The sequence below is a fragment of the Podarcis tiliguerta genome (genome assembly GCF_965153285.1).
Source record: "Podarcis tiliguerta genome assembly, chromosome: 1".
NCBI classification, from domain to species: Eukaryota; Metazoa; Chordata; class Lepidosauria; order Squamata; family Lacertidae; genus Podarcis; species Podarcis tiliguerta.
Window position 1 is genome coordinate 84,039,119 of NC_139534.1, and position 24,367 is coordinate 84,063,485.

At 43.4% G+C, this 24,367-nt stretch overlaps 2 protein-coding genes across 9 annotated transcripts in view; one reads left to right on the top strand and one right to left on the bottom strand.

Moving 5' to 3' along the window:
- Window positions 1-17,873, top strand: part of TSPAN18 (tetraspanin 18) — a 160,944-nt gene extending 143,071 nt beyond the window's left edge. For all 7 annotated transcript variants that reach the window (XM_083443368.1, XM_083443371.1, XM_083443372.1 and 4 more), the window contains 4 exons: window positions 3,240-3,338; window positions 4,777-4,956; window positions 7,381-7,464; window positions 9,209-17,873. In XM_083443368.1, coding sequence (XP_083299494.1) covers window positions 3,240-3,338; window positions 4,777-4,956; window positions 7,381-7,464; window positions 9,209-9,256 — 411 coding nt within the window. In that variant the 3' untranslated portion in view covers window positions 9,257-17,873. The remainder of the gene's footprint in view (window positions 1-3,239; window positions 3,339-4,776; window positions 4,957-7,380; window positions 7,465-9,208) is intronic.
- Window positions 15,642-24,367, bottom strand: part of TP53I11 (tumor protein p53 inducible protein 11) — a 47,122-nt gene continuing 38,396 nt past the window's right edge. The window contains exons 4-7 of one of the 2 annotated variants that reach the window (XM_083444911.1): window positions 23,387-23,435; window positions 22,650-22,746; window positions 20,296-20,397; window positions 15,642-18,662 (exon numbers count right to left, since the gene is read on the bottom strand). In XM_083444911.1, the coding sequence (XP_083301037.1) occupies window positions 18,529-18,662; window positions 20,296-20,397; window positions 22,650-22,746; window positions 23,387-23,435 (382 nt within the window). In that variant the 3' untranslated portion in view covers window positions 15,642-18,528. The remainder of the gene's footprint in view (window positions 18,663-20,295; window positions 20,398-22,649; window positions 22,747-23,386; window positions 23,436-24,367) is intronic. The other variant, XM_083444912.1, reaches the window with a different exon arrangement.

Genomic DNA, 24,367 nt, shown 5'->3' on the forward strand with positions numbered 1-24,367 from the left:
AAACCACTATTAGAAGTTTAGAACTTGAGTCTTATTAAAAATGAAATGAATGGTGAGGCTGAAGACTTGTGGTTGTTGATACACCACCACCACCACAGAAAGTGATGTTTTCTCCTCTAAAGAGATCACGGGCATGTCTCTTAGTAAGAGACAGGTGAAAGGTTGTTCTCTTACAAGTGACAGCACTACAACAATTGCTGCTAGGTGCTATTTGTCGTGTGAGACTCATCGAGTAGCAGCTGGAGGCTGCTTTTCATCAATAACTGCCACAACTTACTAAAATACCTCATTAGGAAGATCAGCATATTAAGGTGGTGGATGTGCTCTCAAGTGGAAGAAGATAAACAAGCTTTGTAGTAGCTGTGGAAGAATCCATTCTTCCTACTCTGCTTAGATCAGTCTGGATCCTTTTGAGAGAAATGACCTTCCCCACATCATGTGCCAAATGTTGCCTTTCAGAAAGCTCACAATCATAGCTATATGGCAGGGCGATGCTACTCCCAATTCATTTCAGCTTTCATAGCAGTAGCAATACCTGCTGAATAACTTTCCTGCTGTTTAACAATTACAGGCATAGATGTGCCCTTCAGCGCCTGAGGTCAAGTTCATATTGGGACTGGCAGTAGTTCTTTTTTTCTTGTCGTTTCAAAATTTACCTGTTCTTATAGTTGGGAGAGAAGCTGCTTTCTTTATCACCTCCTCTCCTCTCCTCACCCCCTTCCTTCCTTCCTTCCTTCTATAATGTAGGAGCATCCCAAGCACAAGGGGAGTTTGGGGAGGGGAAGGGAATGAGAAGATGGGGAGGAAGGTTTTTCTCCCTGCTGCAGCAGCAGGCAGTTAAGGAGGTGGGTGGGGGATCCCATTTTCCCCCTAAGCCCCCAAGCAGTTCTTCTTCAGCTCAGCTTGCATTCCAACCTGGAGGGAGGTCTGCTTAGAATAAAAGTACACATTCCAAGAGTGCCAAATTTGTATGCTGACATAGGTAATTATGAGACTCAGCAGCAGCACTACAGAATACTGCAACTATTAATTCAAGTATTTTTATGCAGTGAGGATAGGACATAGAGACACCTTCATAGCCTAACACAAACGTCTAATAAAGGAGAGAAACAGTGCTTGGTCAGTACTACTGATTTTAGACTGGTTTGTTTTATGGATTTCTTTTAACACTGAAAATAAGCCGTGTGACTTATATTATTAACTGCCTCCCGCCCCCACCTTTGTCCAGATACTTGGAACAAAGTAAAATGTTTTACTAGTGAAAGGAAGGAGTTTCTTTTCTGGCCAATAAGCACAATCCCAGCGCTGGGCTTTGTTTTAGGTCAAATCTCATAAAAATCACAAACACAAACCTCAAACATTTCCTTTGGGATCATGCCTGTCAAAATAAAGGTTTCACTTTATATTCAAATGACTCTTTTGTTTCAGAACTGGTCAAAGGAAGCCAATTGGGACTATTACCAACTGTAATATTAGTTTCAAAGTCTGCACTTAGGAAACAGACAAGCATCAATAAAAAGTCTGGGCGGCTGTCTCCGCAGGATGGGAGCCTGGGCGGGTAAATTATGCAAAAGAAGGGAAGGGAAACACAATGCTGGAGCACATGGAGTGGCACCTTCTAACCCTGAGGGCCCTGACGGTGCTGCATTATTTCCCCGGGGAGAATCTCCATCCGGCCTGACTAATAGGCATTTCCACTCGAAGGGAACATGGCCTCTTCACATTGGAGTTGCTGGAGGTGCAGCTTCAACAAGCCCACTGTGACTTCTGTGAGGTCTGCAGGATTTCCATTAATTTTAGTAATAAAGTTCCAGGGAAAACATTATAAAAAGTAAAATGACCCCCCAGTGTGTTGGTAGCACACATTGTATTACTGAGAACTTCTTAAGTCTTAACTGTTAAGTGTTCATTCTGCGGAAGAAGCGTCAGAATGTGTGTGTGCATGTGTTTTCACCTACCTGGTTAAAATTTGTTCTGCTATACTTCTGGCATGACTAAGGGCTCACCCACACTTTGAACTGCTGCTTCCCCCCAAGAAAACCTGTGGTTTAGTGCTGAGTCAGAACAGATGAGTTTTCTGCAGATTGCCATTGGTTCCAATTTAGCACTAAAGACTGAGTTTGCCATGGGAAAGGAGCAGGGCTAAGGCAAAAAGGCTTGGACCCTTGGCTAGAAGGCACAAGACAGGCAGAAAACTCCTTGGGTCCATGCTTTCACGGGACAAACGGATCTGTGAATGAGCGCTAAGAGGGATCTAGAAAGATGGTTCTAGCAGTGACCACGAAGGGTACTCTTATGAGCAAGCGGCTTTCAGCAAATTGCCATCATTTCGATTGAGTTTATTCCCAGCCTTTATAGGAGGGAAGTGGCCTGAACTGGTATTTAATTTTCTGTTTTTATTTGCAGTTGTCATTCACTGTGACAGTTGAAGAGGCGATTAACAAAAGTTTATGAGCATTGAACATGTACAGTGTTAAAGTATAATTACTGACTGTAAAACTGGAGAAGCAGTGGAATGAGACAACACTGGGGTTGTTCACACACAGTGCTAAACCATGGTGTAGCACTACATGAATGAGACGTGGCATACCTGAGCAAAGCATAGAGTTCACATCCTTGCCCCTTTTCTCTCCTCCTTCTGAGTGGCTGGGAGGAATGCTTCTGTCTAGTTCAGATGTACTTTTAAAGAACCTTCATTTACAGTTTTGACTGGGCCTCCTGGTTCAAATGCGAAACTAAAGCTGAGATTACTTTAAACTGAACAAAACTTGACAGATGTCTCCCTCTTGGCTTTGCAGGAAGAGACGGGAGTGCATGAGAAAAAGTACAGTATTTCTCCAGGGTTTCCCAACCTCACCTGGGACCTTTGCATGCAGAGCATAAGCTCCACCACTGAACTGAAGTCTTTTCTCTCAAATTATTAGGTGGGAGGAGTGTCTTGAGCAAACTTCAAGGGAATATGAAGCCCCCTCATGCCATGGCCTTTTCTATCCCAGCTCAGAATAAAGGATATGGGTCACCTATCAATTTATCAGCTAGCATCTCTCGTGCTGGCTATCCTGGACCCAGGTGGAATTAGCACCCTGTCTCAGTCACAAAAATTTAGACGACCTTGTAAGGTTAATCTATGGTGTGCTCAGAGCACTGGCAGCATCTAAGCACTGCTAGCCACTATATTTCTGCACTTTGAATAGCAGGCATGAATCATTTCTCGTTTTGCTTCATTCTGTATGTTGCAGTTGACCAGAGAGTTTTTTACAAAGGAACTGAAGAAGCACTATCAAGGCAACAATGACTCCGATGTCTTCTCTTCCACCTGGAACTCGGTCATGATCACAGTGAGTAGTAGCTTGCCTAGTGCATCACTGCAGATGGACCCTGAGCCCTAATGAATGATCACTAGTCACCTTTAAGTAGCCTTACAAAGCCTAGACAGATATGTATGGTATATGATACAATGGCCAAGAGGTAAAATGTAATGACTCCCATCCATTTGTTGGGGAGAAAATGGATGGCAGACAAAACACCACTCCCAATTTCTTCACAAACAGCTGGCTGGTATTTCTGGTTTCTTTTACACACGTGCAGCTGCATCAGCCTGGTGGATTGTCTGCAATCAAGCCTGATTCCATGCCCTATCTCAGGGGTAAGGAACGTGGCTATTGAGACATCATTGGGCTTCAACTCCCATAAGACCCAGCCAGCATGGCTAATGGTCAGGGATTATGGGAACTGTAGTCCAGCAACATCTGAAGGGCAACAGGATGCCCACCCCTGCTCTTCCTGGATCATGGTGAATGTGAAATGCTTTTCTAATAGTCCTCTGTAACTGATGTGACAATTGGTTGTGATGGCTTTCATTTTAACATTATATTATTAAGAAGACAGGGAGACTAACCATAATGCTTGTCCATTAGTTCTGAAGATAGTCAAATATTAATCTCATCCTTCCATCAGTCAGGCACCGACAATATTTAATTACTTAAAATAAAAATAAACCGAGAGTCCTTCTGTACATTACATTTGGCCGTGCCAATGGAGCATCAGCTACAGGAAGATTTGGGCAGATAGGCAGGCAGGAGAGGATGTCTTATTCTACTGGATAAATCACATTGGCCATTATCCATAAAACTAATTACGACAACGAAAAACACTTTCATTCTGTGTTAAGGCAGGCTTTGTAGTTTTCCTTTCTATCTGTCTTAAACTCCCTGGGAAGCTGTTCCACTGTATTAAAAGCAATATTGAGATGTGTGTATATTCTATGTCGAGGCAGCCTACATTCTGCACCAAGAAAGGCTGAATTATGCAGGAGAAACCATGTGGATTTTACATGCCCACGTTTGCTTATTTTGCAGAATTACTTTGTGTTGCTTAATTATGAGAAAGAGCAAATAACTATCCAGGGCACTAAAGACTGAGCACTGGAAACTCCCCTGAGCCAACTTTGATCTTTGAATATTTCGCCATATGTTACACCCACAGTTTCCAGCTTGCCTTCGCAATCCTAATGGCTAGTCACAAGCTTTTTTTTAAAAGGGTGGGTGCGGAGGAAAGAGGGAAAAAATGAAGCATGGAAAGCTTTGAGAGAATCTAGAACTGTGTTTGCATGTCTGCAGAAGCCACACAGCCTGCCATACTGAATCCATTTGAATATGGATGGTTCCTATGCATCTTCTGTCATTCAGGTTTCATATTATTTTCAATGGCTCTGTGATGCCTCCTATCCTGCAGAGAGACAGTATCAACTATTTAATCACCTTTTCTGTCTGCTAGTTTGGCTGCTGTGGTGTCAATGGTCCAGAAGATTTTGAAACTGGCCCTCATCTTCATCCCCTGTATTCACACGATGCAATTCCTGAAGCTTGTTGCCGACGGGAACTCCAATCTCGTAATGGAGCATTCATCAACAAAGAAGAGTGTCTCAGGGGTAATGATATGTATCAAAACCAACAGGTAAGGGCAACACAGAAATGGGATTTTAAACTATTGGGGGGGGGATGTACAGTATGGTGTGTGCAAGCACCCATCTTAAAGTCCCTTAAAAAAACCTTATTTGTGCCAAAACTGATGTAGACTTTGCCCCTTTCTTTTTTGATTAACACAGTGGAATAAAAGTGTTCAATGATCTTTCATGATACTTTCCACAATCCTTCAGTGTGATTTACTGTTGCCCACATTTTTCAGATGAGGAACTGAGATTGAGAGATGGTAACTTTCCCAACACCACACAGTATGCCTATAGAACAAGAGAGAAAGTTGAACCCAAGGATCTGTGATGGCTTTCACAATTGCAAACCATCCGCCATACAGAATTGAAACCTGTTTTGTGTTTCTTATAACTGGCAGAAGTAGTGAAGGCAGTCCCCTGCCCAGCTCTTTTGGCCAGCATATTTGTTCCAATAGTTGCAAGGAATATTCCCTTCTTTCTAGTGCCATCTAGGTAAAATCTCTGCTTCTCAAGTTCAGCAGAAGCAAAGAGGCCAAGTGATCCATGTAATAATGTACAAGGGGAGAGTGAGTAGTCCTGTGGGCAGGTGTGGTATGTGTGGTGAACAAGAGATTATTTTGGAGTAAAGTGCCAAAACATGAGGAAACATGGGCAGGAAATTGAGGGGCCCAGAATGGTTGATACAGCGTGGCAACTTGCAGATCCAAGAGTGATGCCATTGGCTTGAGGATTCAGTATTATCAGCATGTAATTTTGGTGAGTTACCTACCCTGATTTGATGTTATAAACTATATCCAAGGCAAGCTGGAGTAGATGCAGGCAGAGCAATCCAAACACAGTCTAGTGGGGCAGGTGTGTGGATGGAATAGAGATATATTAATAATAATAATAATAATAATAATTAATAATAATAATTTATTATTTATACCCTGCCCATCTGGCTGAGTTTCCCCAGCCACTCTGGGCGGCTTCCAATCAAGTGTTAACAATACAGCATTAAATATTAAAAACTTCCCTAAACAGGGCTGCCTTCAGATGTCTTTTAAAAAGAAGATTGCTGCTTATTTCCTTCACATATGGTGGGAGGGCGTTCCACAGGGTGGACGCCGCTACCCAGAAGGCCCTCTGTCTGGTTCCCTGTAACCTCACTTCTCGCAATGAGGGAACCACCAGAAGGCCCTCAGTGCTGGACCTCTGTGTCCGGGCTGAACAACGGGGGTGGAGATGCTCCTTCAGGTATACAGGACCGAGGCCATTTAGGGCTTTAAAGGTCAGCACCAACACTTTGAATTTTGCTTGGAAATGTACTGGGAGCCAATGCAGATCTTTCAGGACCAGTGTTATGTGGTCCCGGTGGCCACTCCCAACTCTCAACTCTGGTGGCTAAAACAGCCTGCTGCCAAACATGCTGGGTGGGCAGGACGCCCACTGACATTTCCCCCACCAGTGGTGGCCAGCGGTAAGTCCCTACATGTTCTGAGGGCAGGGAGAGTGTGGCGCTGAGTTGGACCTTAAGATGTGGTCTCACAGCTGCCATGCATTGGGCCTGGCCTGAAGCTAAGAGCTGTGCCAGCCCAGAGCTGGCAAAGGGATCAGCCCCTGCCATCCTGCCTATGTTTTGCTGTTGCTGCTGAGGCTGTGGATACAGCGGTGGCCCAACCTCAGCAGAGCCCTGGTGGTGCACCCTTAAAAGGGATAGATTTTGCAAAATGTTTGAAAACTTGAGATCTTGCCAAGCCAGAGAGACGACGTGAACGTCTTCCAAAGGTGGCAGGTTTTGCGATTTTCATTGCCATAGAATGGAGATGTTGCAGTTCCGCTTCTTCATCAACAGCATCATAATTTATTTCTACCCCACCCATCTGGCTGGGTTTCCCCAGCCACTCTGGGCAGCTCCCAACAGAATATTAAAAACACAATAAAACATCAAACATTAAAAAAACTTCCCTAAACAGGCTGCCTTCAGATGTCTTCTAAAAGTCAAGATGGTAGCACATCAGAAAAAATATACTAGTTGACCTAGACTCATTCAGTATTGTAAAACTAATTAATGACTGTGTCTGGAATTCAAGAACTTGCATCTCCAGAGCTGGGTTGAAAAAGAAAATTTAAGTCAGCTTGTTGAACTCTTTTCCTTTGCAACGTGACATGTTTGTTCATCTGTTTACGTATCTATGCATCCTGTAGAACAAATGGGGTCTCTGTAGTTCTATTTCTGTCAGCCTTGCTGTAACTCCTAGATTATGCTTAGCTGGTCAGCTTTTGTGTCCCTATGGGCTATGCTGTCAAAATGAACTTTTAATGGACGCTCATTCATCCAGGGATGCTTGAAGAGGGACCTGTCATTTCATGTCTTACCAGGTCATCAAAAACGACCCCTGAAACACTTTGACTATGAGTTTGGTTCATGGCAGTTTCTTTCTTCCTAGGGCTGCTACACTGTGATACTTAACTCCTTTGAGACGTATGTGTACCTTGCAGGAGCTCTTGCCATTGGTGTATTAGCCATCGAGGTATAGTGGAAGGTTTCATTATTACTTTTTAATAGAATTTTCATACCTTTTAATTGTAAATTAAACCTCAAAGCAGTTTGAGTTGGTATGCTAAACACCATAAATCATGTGGTTTCCTTTTTGTAGCTTCCCACCACATCTTCCTGTCTAATTTAGTTGTATATTATCTGTAGTAGTTTAAAAGTGGAAGAATTTATTTGAAGGGAGAAAATATAATCAGACACTGCCCTCTGCTGTTGGGCATAGTATAAACAATAGATGCATCAGACATGACGAACTTGCTCATTCTAAATTCGCATCTAAAATGAATTCAAGGGGTTTTATTTATCTGAAATTGTAAAATCAAAATAGATATATTTAATTATTAATTTTGAAATTATTCATATGTTTGATAGTATGCCAGCAAAGAGGGCTTTTAAATGTATTTTTTTTTATTAAAAAAAAAAAGCCTGTGATATTCAATAGAACATGCAAACGATATTGACTGCTTGCATATACAGTGGTACCTCTGGTTACGTACTTAATTCGTTCTGGAGGTCCATTCTTAACCTGAAACTGTTCTTAACCTGAAGCACCACTTTAGCTAATGGGGCCTGCTGCTGCCACCGTCGCGCAATTTCTGTTCTCATCCTGAAGCAAAGTTCTTAACCCGAGGTACTATTTCTGGGTTAGCAGAGTCTGTAACCTGAAGCGTATGTAACCTGAGGTACCACTTGTAATGCTAAAGCCAAGCTCCGTGGTTTGCTTTAAATTCCATATTCCAAGCAATGTGCTGACACACACAACTTAATAATAATAATAATAATAATAATAATAATAATAATAATATTTGTATGCCGCCCATCTGGCTGGGTTTCCATAGCCACTCTGGGCGGTTTACAGTTTGAATAATCTCACTTCATTCCTAATTGGGAAGTAAACCACAGAGGGACTGAATTAGCATTGCAACCAAGCTAATGTTCCATGGTTTGTTTCTCCTAAACAGACTATGGAGCATTACTTTGGTCTGTTTCTCCCAAATAAACCATGGTTGGGAAGTCAATAACAAACCTAGTTTGTTCATGATTCGTTTGCAGGCAGAGAAATCACATGCATAGCTTCAGATGCAACACTAACCCAACCATTCCATAGCTTGACCCTTTTTCCAGCTAGGGTAGCAGAGTAGGTGCACTTAAACTGCAAGTGCACATTAGTTCAAAAAACCCTACAGCTTGGCTTAATGTTACACATGTACACATCTGTGCTGTGTTCAGAATTCCCCAGTTAGGGGGCTCTTTGGGGACGCGGGTAAAACCTCAGCGCCTAGGACTTGCCTATCGCATGGTCGGCAGTTCGAATCCCCGCGGCGGGGTGCGCTCCCGTCGTTCGGTCCCAGCGCCTGCCAACCTAGCAGTTCGAAAGCACCTCTGGGTGCAAGTAGATACCAGCGGGAAGGTAAACGGCATTCCGTGTGCTGCGCTGGCTCGCCAGATGCAGCTTGTCACGCTGGCCATGTGACCCGGAAGTGTCTGTGGACAGCGCTGACTCCCGGCCTATAGAGTGAGATGAGCGCACAAGATGAGTCTGGCAAGACTGGCCCGTACGGGCAGGGGTACCTTTACCTTTACCTTGGGGGCATATTTGACTTTGTGCCCTTCATGCTTGTTTTGTGCTGTGCTTGCTTTGAGAGCTGGACCACAGCTGAGTCTGGTCAAGTCTTTCTATTTTAATGGGCTGTTTTGTCTCATTTCTAACTTCTTCTCAGCTGTTTGCCATGATCTTTGCCATGTGCCTCTTTCGGGGGATCCAATAGAAAGCTTTCCATGACCAGCTGAGCATATTCCGACTACACGCTTTGAAGAAAGGAAAGAGAGAAGATGAACTTTTGTTTTTTGGCTAACGAAGTGGGGGGCGGGGAAGGACTGTAATATATGAATGACCAAAAGGATTGTACTTCAGGGGCTGGAACTTTGAGGTGCTGTGCACTATGTTGTTGTTTCCCAGGACTGTCATTCATCAGAAACCACACACACTGGGTTGCACTAGGAGCCTACGAGACAGGAAGGGAGTGAGTTCTGGTGGTCTCCATGAAGCAGGATGCCATGTGGGACTCACATCTTTAACATGATTGTGCTACATCAATTGGTGAGAAAGTGAAGGATGCCCTCCCCCCAAATATAAGTAGGATCTGGATTCAGCCTCCAAAGGGAACTGCTCAGCCAAAGCATTGTGACGGACACAGGTCAGGCCAGTTTTAAACAACAGTCCTCAGTCAAGATGGGCAGAAAACTATCACCTGAAATATCAAGATGCTTCAAGCTTTCTTGTGTCGCGAGGAATTGATAAATTCCTTCACCTGGAAACATATAGGAGGAGCTGAGCCTGCTGTGTTGGACAATAGCAGAAGAGGCATCCTTTTCAAGTCCAGGAGGAGGATGGAATGAAATCAGAAATTTAGTGCATACCTTTTCTTTGTCATAATGGATTTTCCGTTCAGTATTCTGTGAGAGGGGGGAAGACAAAGGCAGTTCTACAGCAGACTCCCTCACCACTGTTTAATTAAAAAAAAAAAGTGTTCTCATCTGTAATTGTTGGTGCTGTCTCCCTTAAGGAGAAATAATTATTTGTTTTGTTTTTAAAGCTTTTGAATGTTTTGTCACCACCATGTTACGTGCAAATTATGTTGCCTAGTTTGGCCTTTTGTAGCAACTGATTAGCTTGTTGTCTTCATGTTTCAGTGTGTGCCTTTCAGCTGTGTGGAAAAAAATATATATCTTCCCAAACGGCAATGAAAGCAGTGGGAAACCTTTGCAGTTGTCCTTTGCACAGTTTCATTTGTGACTCTTGTACATTGCTTATGTTCTGAGCAATTCTCACTCAGTACTTCCCATGAGTTACGAAAAACCTAAATGGAATGGCATATGCTCTGACCTGAATCTCTCCCATCTTTGCTGTCAGAGATGCTGGTGAGTTGTTAAGACCATAGTGAAAGTAATATGCTGAACAAGTGGCTTATGGAGACACAAACTGGCAAAGAAATATATGCGGCACCCAGAAGCAGCAGTAGGCAACTGGCAAAAGGACTGGGATATGGTGATACCACATGGCATGAGAGTTTGAGAAAGGCAACTCGTGAGGTATACTGGGAAGCACATCAATGAGCATTTATCTCAGAAAGAGTGGAGGTTGCCCCACTTGAGGCAATCAGTGAGAAAATGCTTTTTAAAATATATACTGAATCTCTGCCTAACAAATGACTTCAAATGCTGACTTGAATCTTTGTGTGATCCTTGACAATCTCTCCCATAAACGGTATGGTTTTCATTTGAATTTAGTTGAGTTCTGCAAGTTGTAGAGTGAGGGAAATGTGCAGCACAACTGAAAAAAAATGGACGTTACAGTGTTGTTTGCTCCAGCTGGCACCAGCTACCCCAAAACCCTTTAAGGATTTGACGTTTAAAGTGAGCACGGCCACACTTTAAATGGCAATCATGGCAGACAAGGTAAAAACTTCTTAAGCTGTACTTTTTTTTTTGCAGTGCCAAGTGGGCGACTCTACAGCTCCCGACCTCTCACTTGGGTCTGAAGAGGAGATTGTGAGCATGTTTCGCTGACCCTCTGGAACGGTGTGTTTTCAACATTCCTAATCACCAAGAGAGCTGAATGTTCAACAGAACATGCTTACAATCCCTGCTCCGGAGTTATTTGCTCACTGTGGGAAGATGTTTGGGGTGAAGGTGACAATGTGCACAACCCCACACCCTCTCTGTCAATGAGCTTAAGGACACCTGCAGAGAGCTTATGGCAGCTTCAGTCTAGCTTCCGGACATCACTGTCCTCTTTCAAAAGTTCTGCTGCTGTGGCCTGTGTTCTCCCTCGTGGGAGACGTTTTCTATCTCTCACTGGCATTTGGTTTTCTCTTGCCTGCTTTCTTCAGTTTCCATCTTCCCTGATTCTTTAAATCAGTCATGTGCACAGCCATCATTTTTGGTAAAGATAACACAAACAGCTTCAGAGCATTGTGGAAACTGTTGCTGAGATGGTCCCTGCCTGTGTACCTAAATGACTAGTACTTCAGTAGTATCTGTCCAAAGTGTAGGCATCTGTGGCAACTGCGGAACACCACCCAGACTTCCTTTTGTGCTGCTTTTCTAGGGATAGCTTTGCACTTGAAAGCTCTGTATCAGAACACTTTTTTATCATTATTATTATTTCCCCCTAGTGCTTTCCCTGCGAAAACCTGCTTTTTACAGCTGAAACAGAGCAAACAGCAATCTGCTGAAAACCTGAATTGCCATTTGTTCCGAAGCAGAATAAAGAGTGGGGAAACCAGGGCAAAGAAAAACAAAAAGTGCTGGGACATGGAGCTTGAAAGTGCAGATTTGTGCCTACAAAGCACGGGGCAAAAGGTCAGTGGGAATGAGCCCCAACACTGGGAAGGAACCATTTGAGGGGTAAGGAAATGTTACGTTCATTTACTTGAACACAAGACTTCAAATTAAAAATATTTGCACCTTCATGGTCTAAAAGGAACAATCCTTTATCTGGTTGATTTTGTGGCTCTTGGGGAACCCAGCCATAGCCCCCTCCTGCAGGTTATTTACTTGCTACCTGGGCTGTGTTATGGAAAAGAACTCTCTTACCCAAATCTCTAATGACACTTGGAAGAAGCTCTGTTAACTCCATTGCAACTGACTTCCTCCATTTTAGCGTTGGGGGGTTAGTTAGGCTGCAAGCTTGAATACCAGTGGCGTGCAGTGAATTTTTTTTGCAGTGAATGTTTAGGGCCAGAGGCGCCAACTTGCGAGGACAATTGGAGGAACCGATGTCCTGATGTCACTGTGAGCATCCCTAAGCTGCACAGAAGCTTCCCGGGCTTCAAGAAGGATGTACCAGGGAAACATTTAGGCGACTAACCCAGTCACCCTAGTCCACACAACTGCTGAATACATGGAAGTTAATCAACTTCCCATTTGAAACATGAACTTCCAAGAAATTGAAAGCCTAACACTGGATTTCCAGTGCTGTGCAAGCAGAGACCAGCACTGACTGGGTCCATCTAGCTGTTTCAGAGGAAGGGACACACTCCAGCATAAAGCTCTCAAGCAAGTCCCACTGAAATGACTCTGAGCAGTTGAGGTATTGCACAAATGGAATTTGCAAAAAGAGAGAGAGAGCTTCACTCTCAAGTTTGTCTGTAATCTGTTTTTGTGAACCTAGATCCACTCGGTTTCCCCCGCCCCCATCTGTTGTCACTGTTGCAAGTGCCTGGAAAATGGGCCACTTGGAGTAAATGTTGAAATCTATTTTAAATGTTCCTTTTATTAGAAACCTAGAGCTAATTTAACTTGTATTCCCTATTGTAATGCTTTTTTATATTGAAAGGGTTTTTGTAACATAAAACAGAACACTACGCTGAAGCAATTCTGCACAGTTTCCAAGTGCATTTCTTTAGGAAAATAAAAATAAAAAGACAAAAATAAAGATACTATGATACCAAAAATGGCCTCACTTTTTACATTTTTTTTTAAAAAAACACCTGCTATCTCTTTCTCACAGGAGTGATAAAACCTCGTGACAGTGATTTTTCTTAAAGCCCAAACAGCGAACACTAGTTCTAGCTAGGAGGGTCTATGTCAATCATGAAAAATGCATGTATTTTCCAAACCTCTGCTGACTTTCAGGAAGCCTTTTTGATTTTCAGGGGTGACTCTAGATGCAGTTACAGGACAAATTAAAGTCAGGTTGCTCACTGGGATAAGCAGCTTTGAGCATATTATACTGATCCTGGCCTGACTGCACTGCTTGTTGGTTAGTTTCTGGGCCTAATTGGTTTTGACCTATAAAGCCTTAAATGTCTCAGGACCACAATACCTCCAGGACCGCCTCTCCCCAGATATACCAATCTGGACTTGATGTGATCCTCTTCTGAGGCCCGTCATGTACCTCCCCCATGAGAGGTCTGGAGGGTGGTGCCACATAAATGGGCCTTTTCTGTGGGGGCTTCCTGTCTGTGGAATGCTCACCCCAAGGCGGCTTGCTTGGCACCTTCATTATGTATCTTTAGGCAGCAGGTGAAAATATTTGTCTTCAACCAAGCCTAAGGCTGATTAACTTTTGTGGTTTTTAAACTGTGTCTGTGGGAGGGGGCTTATTGGTTTCTTTTGCTTTTATTATGTCTTTTCTCTTTGTAGTTTTTATGTTGTAAACCGCCCAGTGATCTTCGGCTGAAGGGTGGTATACAAATATAATAGCTAACAAACTAAACTAATAAAGTCCATAAGGGAACTTTGAGGCTACACAATTAGTGGGTTGTAGAATTCTGTTGCCCTGGTGCAATAAATCTACCCCTTTAAAAAACCCCACTTTTTGTTGTTTGGCAAGTGGCATGGTAATGCCTTGGAAAGGGTGGGCTGACTGACTGACCTACTAATGGGGAAGATGTATAAATTCACTGAACAGATCACGTCAAAGGCTTCAGTAGCTTTGGAAAGAGTTTAGGTACTTCTGTTACTTTGCAAGCACTGCTTTGCTAATCTGTTCCTATTGTAATAGGACAACAGCTGGGCTACTGTTGCCATTCCTTATTTACCTGCTCCTGGTCATCAGTCCTGTTGAATTTCATCAGGCTTATTTCTGAGATACATCGCAGGATTGCACTGTAAGTAACTATGTAGAAGACATTCAGAATGCTGGGTGTTAACAGGTACAAGGTGAATTATGAATAATATTTGATTGGGAATCCCACTCCCTCCCACAGATATATATACCTAGATGAAAGAACTTTCAGGTCCAGGATTCATAACGAAGGCTCTGTGATAAGCCATTCGTAAATTTGGACCTATGCCTCAAAAAAAAATTGTGCGCACAGTTACAAAATCATGTTTGATTTTGAAAAAGGTAGGATGAACACTAACCGTGTGCATTTTATGTATAGGATAACTGGTGAAATGAAACTTGTGCAGGGACATGCAAGCAGTATGTGGCTGCAGCTGCGTTGGGTCTCTGCCTTGAACACCCAGTCTTAGCTAGTCTTACATTAGCAACAACAGCCTACCACTGCTATCAACTTAGGTTTGATGCCACTGGCATCCACCTCAAATGCTGCATGGCAGCAGCGGTTAAAAGCCACATTATTAGAGCGAGTACCATAATCCCACACAACCACGTCTTTTTAGTTCTCACTCTTGTTTGCAAAAGAGTGCAGAATTTTCTTAAGGGGTCAGCTGTTGAGGTGTGGGTTGGGAAAGAGGGACACACCCCTATTGCTGAGGTAGAATGAAATAAACTGGATATGCATCTGAATGGATAAAGAAATGCCCTGTGCATTAATGGCATTAGCATGGGGATAATCATCCTTCAATATGGAATATGGAATCCCAGCTAGTCATGCTGTGTAATAGAACCCCCACTAGTACTGGGTAAAGCAGTGACCACTGGTCTGGGGAAATGTTCCCACCCTGCTTTTGTTGGCTGGGGACATGGCACTACATGATTCCCACATGGCTGAGAACATGTAGGGAAGAAGCCCTTTCAAGTTTAAAAACAGCACTAAAGCTACAACTGATCAGAGGAACAATAGCAGGGAACAGATGTGGAAACCGTGCAAGTGAAACCACATTTCTGCAAATGATTAAAAGAAGCCCCACAAAAAACCCCCACAAAAACCTCACTTTAGTAGCAGCAAATTAATCCTCACAGGGCAAAGCTATACAAAGGTTAATAAAAGGGAGTTTATAGGAGATCCCAGATTGAGAGAGCTGCTACCATTCAAGGGAGTACATTAAGGGAGCTCCTTGCACCCCATGCCTGAGTCACAGTGGCTTCAAAGTAGTGCCTTGCTGTGTACAAAGTCTTTTAACACTTCTGGGATTGCTTTGCCTGCTTTTCTCTAAAACAGAGATCGAGGCCAGTTGCATGAGGGAGGAAGGTAGCATGTGCTATGAAAAACAACAGCATGAGCAACAGATTCCACGGGCGGTGGGGGATGGGATCTCTTGTGTTATGGTGGCCTCATGTAAATAATGTGCTGTACTACTGAGCAATGGCTTCTTCTAGTCTGTATGAAACTCATACCCATGCCTGCTGCAGCCACAAATACAAGAACATGCCTAAGGTAACAGCCCTACAAGGCCAGGTATCCACTATTGGTGTGACTTGTTGACTATCGCAAGGTGAATTTTGGTCAAAGGGTCAACTGAAATTAGGTGTGACTTTACTGATGCTTTTGTTTTTTTGAATGCCGATTGTATAAACATTGGGACCAGAAAGTAGACAAAAAAGTTGCAATTTAGAAGCAGTTATGGTTCCTCCTTCCCCCATTCCCCCAGCTCAACTCATGATTTTTGGACATCAGGTGAAAGAAACTCCGAAAAGGCTCCTCTTTCTGCAGTCCAGTCATCTTCAAAATAGGCCCAGTCCCAGACCCTCCTTGATGCAAAATGCTCAAAGCCAAGCAGCAACTGCTGAAAACCGTACTTGTTTCACATAGTGTACATACAGACAAGAAAACTGAGTGTGACACTTAAAACTAGCATTAACAAAATTGCTCAGGTTGGAGGAGTTAAACCTCACGCTGGACCACTAGGCACCATTACCCTGGGATTCTAAAGTCTACACTTGCATGATCAACATGGATATTCAGTTCAAATAGTTTTTGAGGACCCACTTGATGCGGCCTGGAACTGCAACATACATGGTAGTCCAAGTTCATGCAGACGTTTGATGCCAAAAGAAGTAAAGTCTTCGGGCGACCATTGCAGGCAAAAGACGGTGCATGTTGCCAACAGTCCATGAAGGGTTCGTGTGACTTTCTGAGAACATTTTCTTCTTGCTGCTGAAGGTGTAAGGATGTTGTCTCAGTCTCAAGAGGGTAATGTGTGTGCTGTTCCCGTGTAGGTACTGCAGTCCTGGCACAAAGGTGGAGACACAGGCAGCTGTCCTAGATTTGCTGCATCCACTTCAAAATGGCTGGTTCATCTCGACACACCTATCCTGATAAACAGCCTTTAAATCCACAATGAATACAGAATTCCTCCTGTCTCAGTTCAAGGGGAGTACAAAATGCAAAGATTATACTGTGAGGTGTATCTATGGAGGACTGAGATTTGAAACTTCATTGCATTTATCAAAAGCTTTAAAAATGGGAAAATGCTAGAGCAGAGCCCAAAGTAATAAATAAGACTGTGGTCTGTAGGAGGATGGTAAACACTTCCCAATTATATTTGAAATCCCAACAAGGGTAGGGGGTGAGGGGAAGAGGAGGAGAGATTTCAAACTTTGGTCTGTTTGCCTATTTGGGAAAAATTCATTGGCACACTAAGAGAAACATCCTTCAACATCAAAACTATACTAGTCATTCCAACATCATTATTCACACTGAGATTGAGGCAGGAGATATCAATGACATATATTCATTGCTTTAATTTTGGTTAAGAATGAAATGCCAATTGTCAGAATGCCTCAGATGTTTGGGATGGGTTGTCCATCACTACTGGCAAACATTACAGAGGCCATCAAACCCGGAGAGCACCACTGATCCCACTCTCTAGCACAGCCAGTAAGTTCAGGAGACTTTGCAGCCCTATGGCAGCCTCTTCCTCACACCAAGCAGGCAACTGATGTGCAAACATGCCTCTGGGCCCAGACTCATATCCAAAACTTACAATATGGTAGAAGTAAGCAATTCATTTGGAGTATAATCCTGTGGAAAGCGACAGAGGAATCAGATGTACACAGCCCCTTCCACTGCTAATCTATTTCACAGAAGTTTAGAAGGACCACCACAACTGGGGAGTGGGGGGGAAGGCTAATACACATGTCATTCCAGCATATGCATTGAACTAGTCTAGCAAGTACATGCAACCACTTTCTATCATGGCCTTTTCCTGCAGTTTTCTTGGTTACTCAATTTAGGAATGTGTTCCCACAAAACTATAGTATTTTCCTTTTGAAAGGGCTGGTGCCTGGCAGCAATTAAACCATATAGTGCAGAAGTGGCTAATCCCTGGGCCTTCCAGATGCGGCTGGACTACAACTTACACTATCCCTCACGGTTGGCCATGCTGGCAGAGGCTGGCTGCAGCTGAAGCTCCAACATAATCTGGAGGGCCACATCTTGCCCACTTCTCTTCAAGTGTATTACTGTGTGTTGCCATTTTTTGTAAACAAGAGATTGTGTGAACTCACGGTTTCCTTATTGGTCCCTTGCCCCATTTCCTTTCTAACAGACTCCATCCAGAATCATCTGAAGGCATTTTTGTAACATTTAGAACTAAAAAGGCCAACAAAATAAACCAACAGGAAGAGGGGTGGGTAGGGTTGAGGGGAGGGAGAGAGATACCCCACAAAACAAAGAGGCAGCAATAGCCAAATCTGATATTTTCACAAGAACTCCTAAAATCAGCTGGAATCATTTCTTAAAATTACTACAGCAAATGCTCTTTTTTAAAAAAAGAATAGGTTGCATTCATAGCAAGGACATCACTACCTAAGGAATCTCTGACTTCCAACGTCCTAGAAGATGAGGAAAATATGGCCATAAAACTTCCTTTTGAGCCCTTTATATGGCAAGTCCCCAGCACACATTTCAACCGAAGGGAATGCTACCAAAAGCCCCAACAGCAGATTGCTAGTTATAGAGAGAAAATTCCCAATCCATCCCCTGTACACAGAGTTGATATCACTTTCTTTGCCCTTTGGATGTCGTTTTGATATGATACTCTGTTTCCACGAGTGTATATTTTGATCATGTGCCACTGCCTAGATTCACAGAGGAGAATGGCTACGAATAGCTGATCTTGCCCACCCACATCCCTGAATCTGCCGCCTTATCTCTGTTTTCCTGTCCTCTTCCCATAGGCACCATGGAGTCATCTTGACCTCTCCTCTTCCACGTCCAGTGTGGTGGCAACAACAGCACTGGATTTATTTATACATTGATGCATGCCGAAAGGAAGTCTGGATGTTGTTTTTTAAAGAAAGAAAGAAAGAAAGAAAGGGAAAAAAGCCCCACAAAAATGAGCGAAAGGAATGCAGAAATTATGACAGGCCCTTCTCTGCACCAGCCCTCAGCAGTCCTGGAGGTTAGACTTTCTTGGGTCTGCGTCCAAGTTGGTAATAATAATAAAAGCTGATAAGTACAAAGAGGACCCGACTGATGAGGAGCAATGTGGCTCCCGTGGACCCCCGGCCGCTCTCAACCAGGGTGATGCTGGTGACTGAAAGAGAGAGAAAAGGCAGGTTGGAAGAAAAGAAAGACACGTTTTCAAAACCCTCTAGAACACCTCTTGAGAAAACAGGAAAAGGCCACTTCATGCCTACTCTAGCAGAACATGGATGCTTTGGTTGCAGTTAGAACTGCAGTTTGTTGCTTCTATGAAGCAGTGTCTATTTGGTTCTGAGAGCTGCTGCCCTCAGGCTCCACTTGCAGGCTTCCCAAAGGTTGGCTGCTGTGAGAGCAGGATGCCAGTGGCTGAATCCAGCAGGCTCTTCCTACGTTCTTGACTTTAACAGAGAAACAGTGCTTGTTTTTGGTGAGAGACGGGTGCTGGAGGGGTTAAGACCTTGCTGAATGATACATCCCACTTCACATGAGCTACTGATGCCACAGAAAGGCATTCTGTGGTGTGGGTTCCCTGCAGCAGCCTTAAGAGTGCAACCTATGACACATGTCTTCAACATGTTTCAAATTTAAAAAAATCAGGCATGCAACTGAAGCAGCTACGAGATTTTACTTGGCACTCAAGGGCCAAGTTGCGCTCTGGCAAGTAGAATCTAATTGCATACCAGCAAATTCAGGTTCCACAATTAAACTGGATTTAGCACCCTTACTTCCCCCTCCCTCCCCTTGCAGCATGTGAATCCCAATACAGTGGTGCCCCGCAAGACGAATGCCTCGCAAGACGGAAAACCCGCTAGACGAAAGGGTTTTCCATTTTTCAATGTGCTTCGCAGGACGAATTTCCCTGTGGGCTTGCTTCGCAAGATGAGAATGTCTTGCGAGTTTTGAGATTTTTTTTTCCGCTCCCCACCCCCTTTTTCTAAGCCGCTAAACCGCTAATAGCCTTTTAGCAGCTAATCCGCTAATACCTTAAGCCTTTAATAGCCGCTAATCCGCTAATAGGGTTGCTTCGCAAGACGAAAAAACTGCTAGACGAAGAGACTCGCGGAACGAATTAATTTCGTCTTGCGGGGCACCACTGTATGTTTTGTTTCCGCGTGCTTCCATGGCACAGTTTTATTGGTTTTGCATTGTATTTTTGTTTTAATGATATTGTTTTTATATTGTGCGCCGTTTAAGAGATTCTTAAACTATCAAGTAGTTTATAAACACTTCTAAATAACACAGCTGAGAAGACCAAGAAAACAAACTGGGGAAAAGACTTGCAATTCAGAAAAGCCTTAATACAGAGACATCCAAGGAGACACATGTCAGCAGCATTCACCGTTCCCTGTTTTTGCTTGCTACAGGATCTCTAACTGGGTCCTTGGTATGCATTTGTCTGAATACACCCCATCTTTTGTGTGTTATGACTGAGGGTTACTGTGCTAAGTTGAGCTATTGCTTCATTCCTATTTCTATTCACCTCTTTCTAGGGTTCTCTCTTCTGAAGGACAAGAAATATTCCAGCTTCATAATATTGATTTTTAGGAACAAAAGCTTTGAACTTTCATGTTTGGTCTGAATGTTTAGTCCTTGTATCCTTGCGTTCTCCTTTTGCAAAGAAAGGCCTGTGTGTCTTGGGCCTGATTAACCTCAGCATGACACCACACCCCGTGTATCGAAGTTTCCCTTCCATGATAAAAGCAAAGGGAGAGCATGTGCCTGTGACCATAAAGAGGCATATTTACCCAAGAACTGTACTCCAAAGTAACATGCTTCTGTCAGGAGAGTCCAACGCATTATGATCTTCTCAGCTGTGTACAAAGCATTCCACATGATGAGGGAGATACCTAAAGATGATTGGAGGGAAAGGGATGACAGAGGGAAAGGGGAGGTGTCATCTACTGAAGCCACATGTAGAAAGACATAGCCTTCTAAGAAGTGCTGTTGATACAAACACATTAATATGCTCCTTAAAATCTTGCTATCATCATCATCAAATGGAAGTTATAGTGAAATCTCTTAAAACTGACCTAACAATATCAAATCATAAAGTGATATGAAAGTTTTGAAATAAGATTTAAGTTTCCAAAGCTTGCCTGGCATCTGTTGTGATCGTGTGCATTTTACACCCAGAAACAGAAACACACACACACAATTTCCCCTTGTACTCTCCTGCCATAGAGGACCTTCTCTCATCAACAGGAGCACTACATATGCAATACCAAAGGCAAAGGAAGGAAGCCAATCCCTCCCCACTCTTAATGATACTGGCAGATGCGTTCATCCACTTCCACCAGGACATTTCTAGCCCTGCTGCAGCCTTTCATTTTCTGCAACCCGTGGAAGAAGCACAAGAACCAAAAGCAGCCTGGCAAAAAGGTCTAGGGAAGATAACACTGTATCTCATCGGGAGCAAAAATTTGCTTGTATATTTCAAAAACAAAGAGTACCAAGGCAAAGCTAATGCCCTACACTACCTGCTGAGGAAGAGCAAGTTGCATCAGCTATTCCTGTCCCCTTCTTTGGCTCCATACACATTAAAAGACAGGTGTGTTTTACCCGTTCAACTCTAGGCAAGAGGAAATACTCAGACATGATGGGTATGGAGAGGGGAAAGTACAGTACTGGGAGATGTACCACACCATACATCTAAAGGACTAGGATGACACTTTAAACAGTAATGGCTTCCCACAAATAATTCTGGGAGCTGTAGTTCATTCAGGGCTCTGAGAGCTGTTAGGAGAGCCCTATTCCTATCAGAGAACTAAATTCCCAGAATTCCCTGTGAAGGGGGATTGACTGTTAAACCACTCTGGAAATAGGAGTCTTAGCACCCTTAACAGAGGCTCTTAGAATCCTCTTTTTTTTTAAAGGGGAGAGCATGACTGTTTAAAATTGTGGCATAGTGCTTTTTTACATGAGTGCTGTGAATGTAGCCACCAAGGAAAACAAAACTGCTGCATGCCCACTTGCTACCACTAGGCGATGCTACAGGCTCACAGGATAAGTCAATAAAGAGTTTTCCAGCTGCACTAGAATTGCCTCTGACTACCAGACACAAGCCTGCAATTATAAGAAGAATGCATTGCCTTACTTCTTACGTAGTTGTGCCCAGCACAAGCTGGCTTTGTCTCAAAATATCTTCCAGAAAAAGCAAGAGGAATGTGGCGCTATGGATACTGCAATAGTTCCTAAAGCAGCTAGCCAGATAACAGGTAATGCTTCTCCACCGGCAGGGGTGGGGCCGGGAGAGAGATCCCCTGAACTTACAAAACTAGCTGACAGGTTGCTGGCATCCAGCTGTCTCACGTTGCAGTGGAGGGGTGTGCCTTTGGGGGTATAAGGAAATACTAGCTGGCTTCTCCCTAAACCTAGTTTTCCAGATATATAAAGTTTGTTGTTTTATGGAGAAACATTCAATGGTGCTTGTTAACACCCACCTGCACTGTAGAGGGTTCAATCTAGAAACAGTTTTACAAACTCTTCCAATGATCATCTCAGAATAGCTTTTGGTATCTATTGTTTGGGAGCAAAGCCACCACAACCACAACCAATCATTCGACTATTCCAGCTCCACAAGACGCACAACATAATATTGCATCTCGGCTTACTGGCACAATTGCTACAAGTTTATGAAATCTGCGGTGAGCACCATTCTCACCCCATTGTTTTGCTACAGCATTGAAGTGACCAGCTGCTGTAGTGACCAGGGCAAAATGATTTCCCCTTCACACACCACAAGACTTAACAGCCAGCTGTCCCAATGCTCCCTGCACCTCTTGAAGTATTTGCCACATAAGGTAGTTACCAAACTCTATCTATTGGTACAAAATATCCACAAAATATTGTGGATTCACCCAATGTCGCTGGTCATCTCAGCAGTTAATCTGAATATCTTTAGAGATATCAGGCCCTTTAACTTTTCAAAGGGGAGCTTGTGGTCACACCATATTTCACACCTGCTCCATGGAAGTGAACTGTGCGTATTGTAGTGGCAGGGCATAAGCCCCACCCAGGAAATCCACCCCCATTTCTGTAGCATGCACCCAGCTATCATCACGAGATGAGCAATCGGTTAGCCAAGCAGCAATGCACTCACTTAGTAAGGCTCCTCCATACAGACGGATAGGTGTCTTACTGTTGACCGACTCTTCCTCAAAGACAGCATCGTAGAGCTGTTCAGGAAAGGCGAGAGCCTACAGGAAAGAAACAAACTTCAACGGAGAAAGCTTACGGTGCTTCATCCTGCTTTACTCAGAAAAATTGTCCTCAACTGAAGAGAGAGATGAGATTGCATGGCTAGGGAAAGAATAAATGCATGCAGATGGAATCTGGAGCCCTGGTTAGGAAGAGGAGCAGCACAGCCACCCATTGCAAGTGTAAAGGCCAATGAGGTGTAGAGCAATAAAGAGGAGAAAGGGAAATGCTCATTTTAGGGTACCAAGTATGACTGGTTTATAGACTAGGATAGATAAATTTGTCAATTTTAGATGCTCATTTCCCCCCATCTTAATTTCAGTTCTCCACCCTTCAGCATTTTTTTTTTAATGTCCTCATAAAAAAATTGTCTGCATTTCATTGCGCATTTTGCCTAAATGTGCACATTTCTGCAAACAATTTCCCTGAACAGAACGTATTTTGTATGTTGTTTTCACTCATGTATCCATTTTTATGCACGCTTTTCCCCAATACATGCATCGAATTCAGAAAACTACAAGTATCAAAGGAAAGCCACATTTTGGTTTGTATATTATCCCATAAAGTACAACATGTAAAATTGAACCAAATTCCCACCCCAGCTCAACTTGAGATTCCACCTTAGAGCAGGTCACTTACCATGATGGCAACCCCAGAAAACATGACAGCTGTCACAAACTGCCAAACCCTGCAAGAAAGGTCAAATGGGAACATCTAAGCTTTTAACAGTCTAAAGACAACATTCTCCCCCAGTCAGTTTTATATACAAAGTGGCCACTTTTGTTTCTCTAAGGAGAGACATGAGGACAGGAATGGGGGGAAGACCTGTGGCCCTCCAGATGATGTTGGATGGCAATGCCCATCATCCCTGGCCTTGCTGGAGGGGTTTCCCAATCCTGAATTAAGATCATCTCTGTTGACTTAAGCTAGAAACAAAGAGTTTGTGGAAGTAAACGGGGGGGGGGGGGGGATGACTGGACTTGTCTTAAACAAGGGTTGCTCATAAGAACAGGAGGTGTGAAATATCCTAGGCGCATCGACAAAAACTTCCCAGTCTTTCAAAGACACCTCTGCAACTTTGACCTACACACAATTAGGGTTTCTATAGGCTCTATTCAGACAGGCCTTCTCCATTTGGACAGCTACAAATGTAGGCATGGATCACATTTTGAAGCACCACCCAAACTGTCCCTCTGCTTGCAGGAAGCAGATGGCTTACTTTTCCCCCAGACCCTCAATTTAGTGTCCTTTAAAAGTGCTCACAGATGCCTAAAATCTGAATCAAATATTCTGAGCTAGGACATCACTGCAATTGCAAGAAGTATGTTCTTCCAGAAACTGTTCTCTAGAAGCCCAGAATTTATTGTAAGAGGGCTCTTGCATCCATAAGCAGAACTAGGAAGTTCTATTCCCTCTTTTGAACCCCTTTTCCTTACAGCCATTCTCCCATGTGCCAAAGCATTCATCTTTAAAAGTTACTGTGGCAGCACTGAAAATCCAGTACTGAGATGCACTAAACAGAGCAATATCCTAAGTTTCCAAGTGAACTTTGTGAAGAACTATTCAGTTGGTTAATACCTGGCACACAAAAAACTCAGGTGAGGGACACAGTACTGCTTT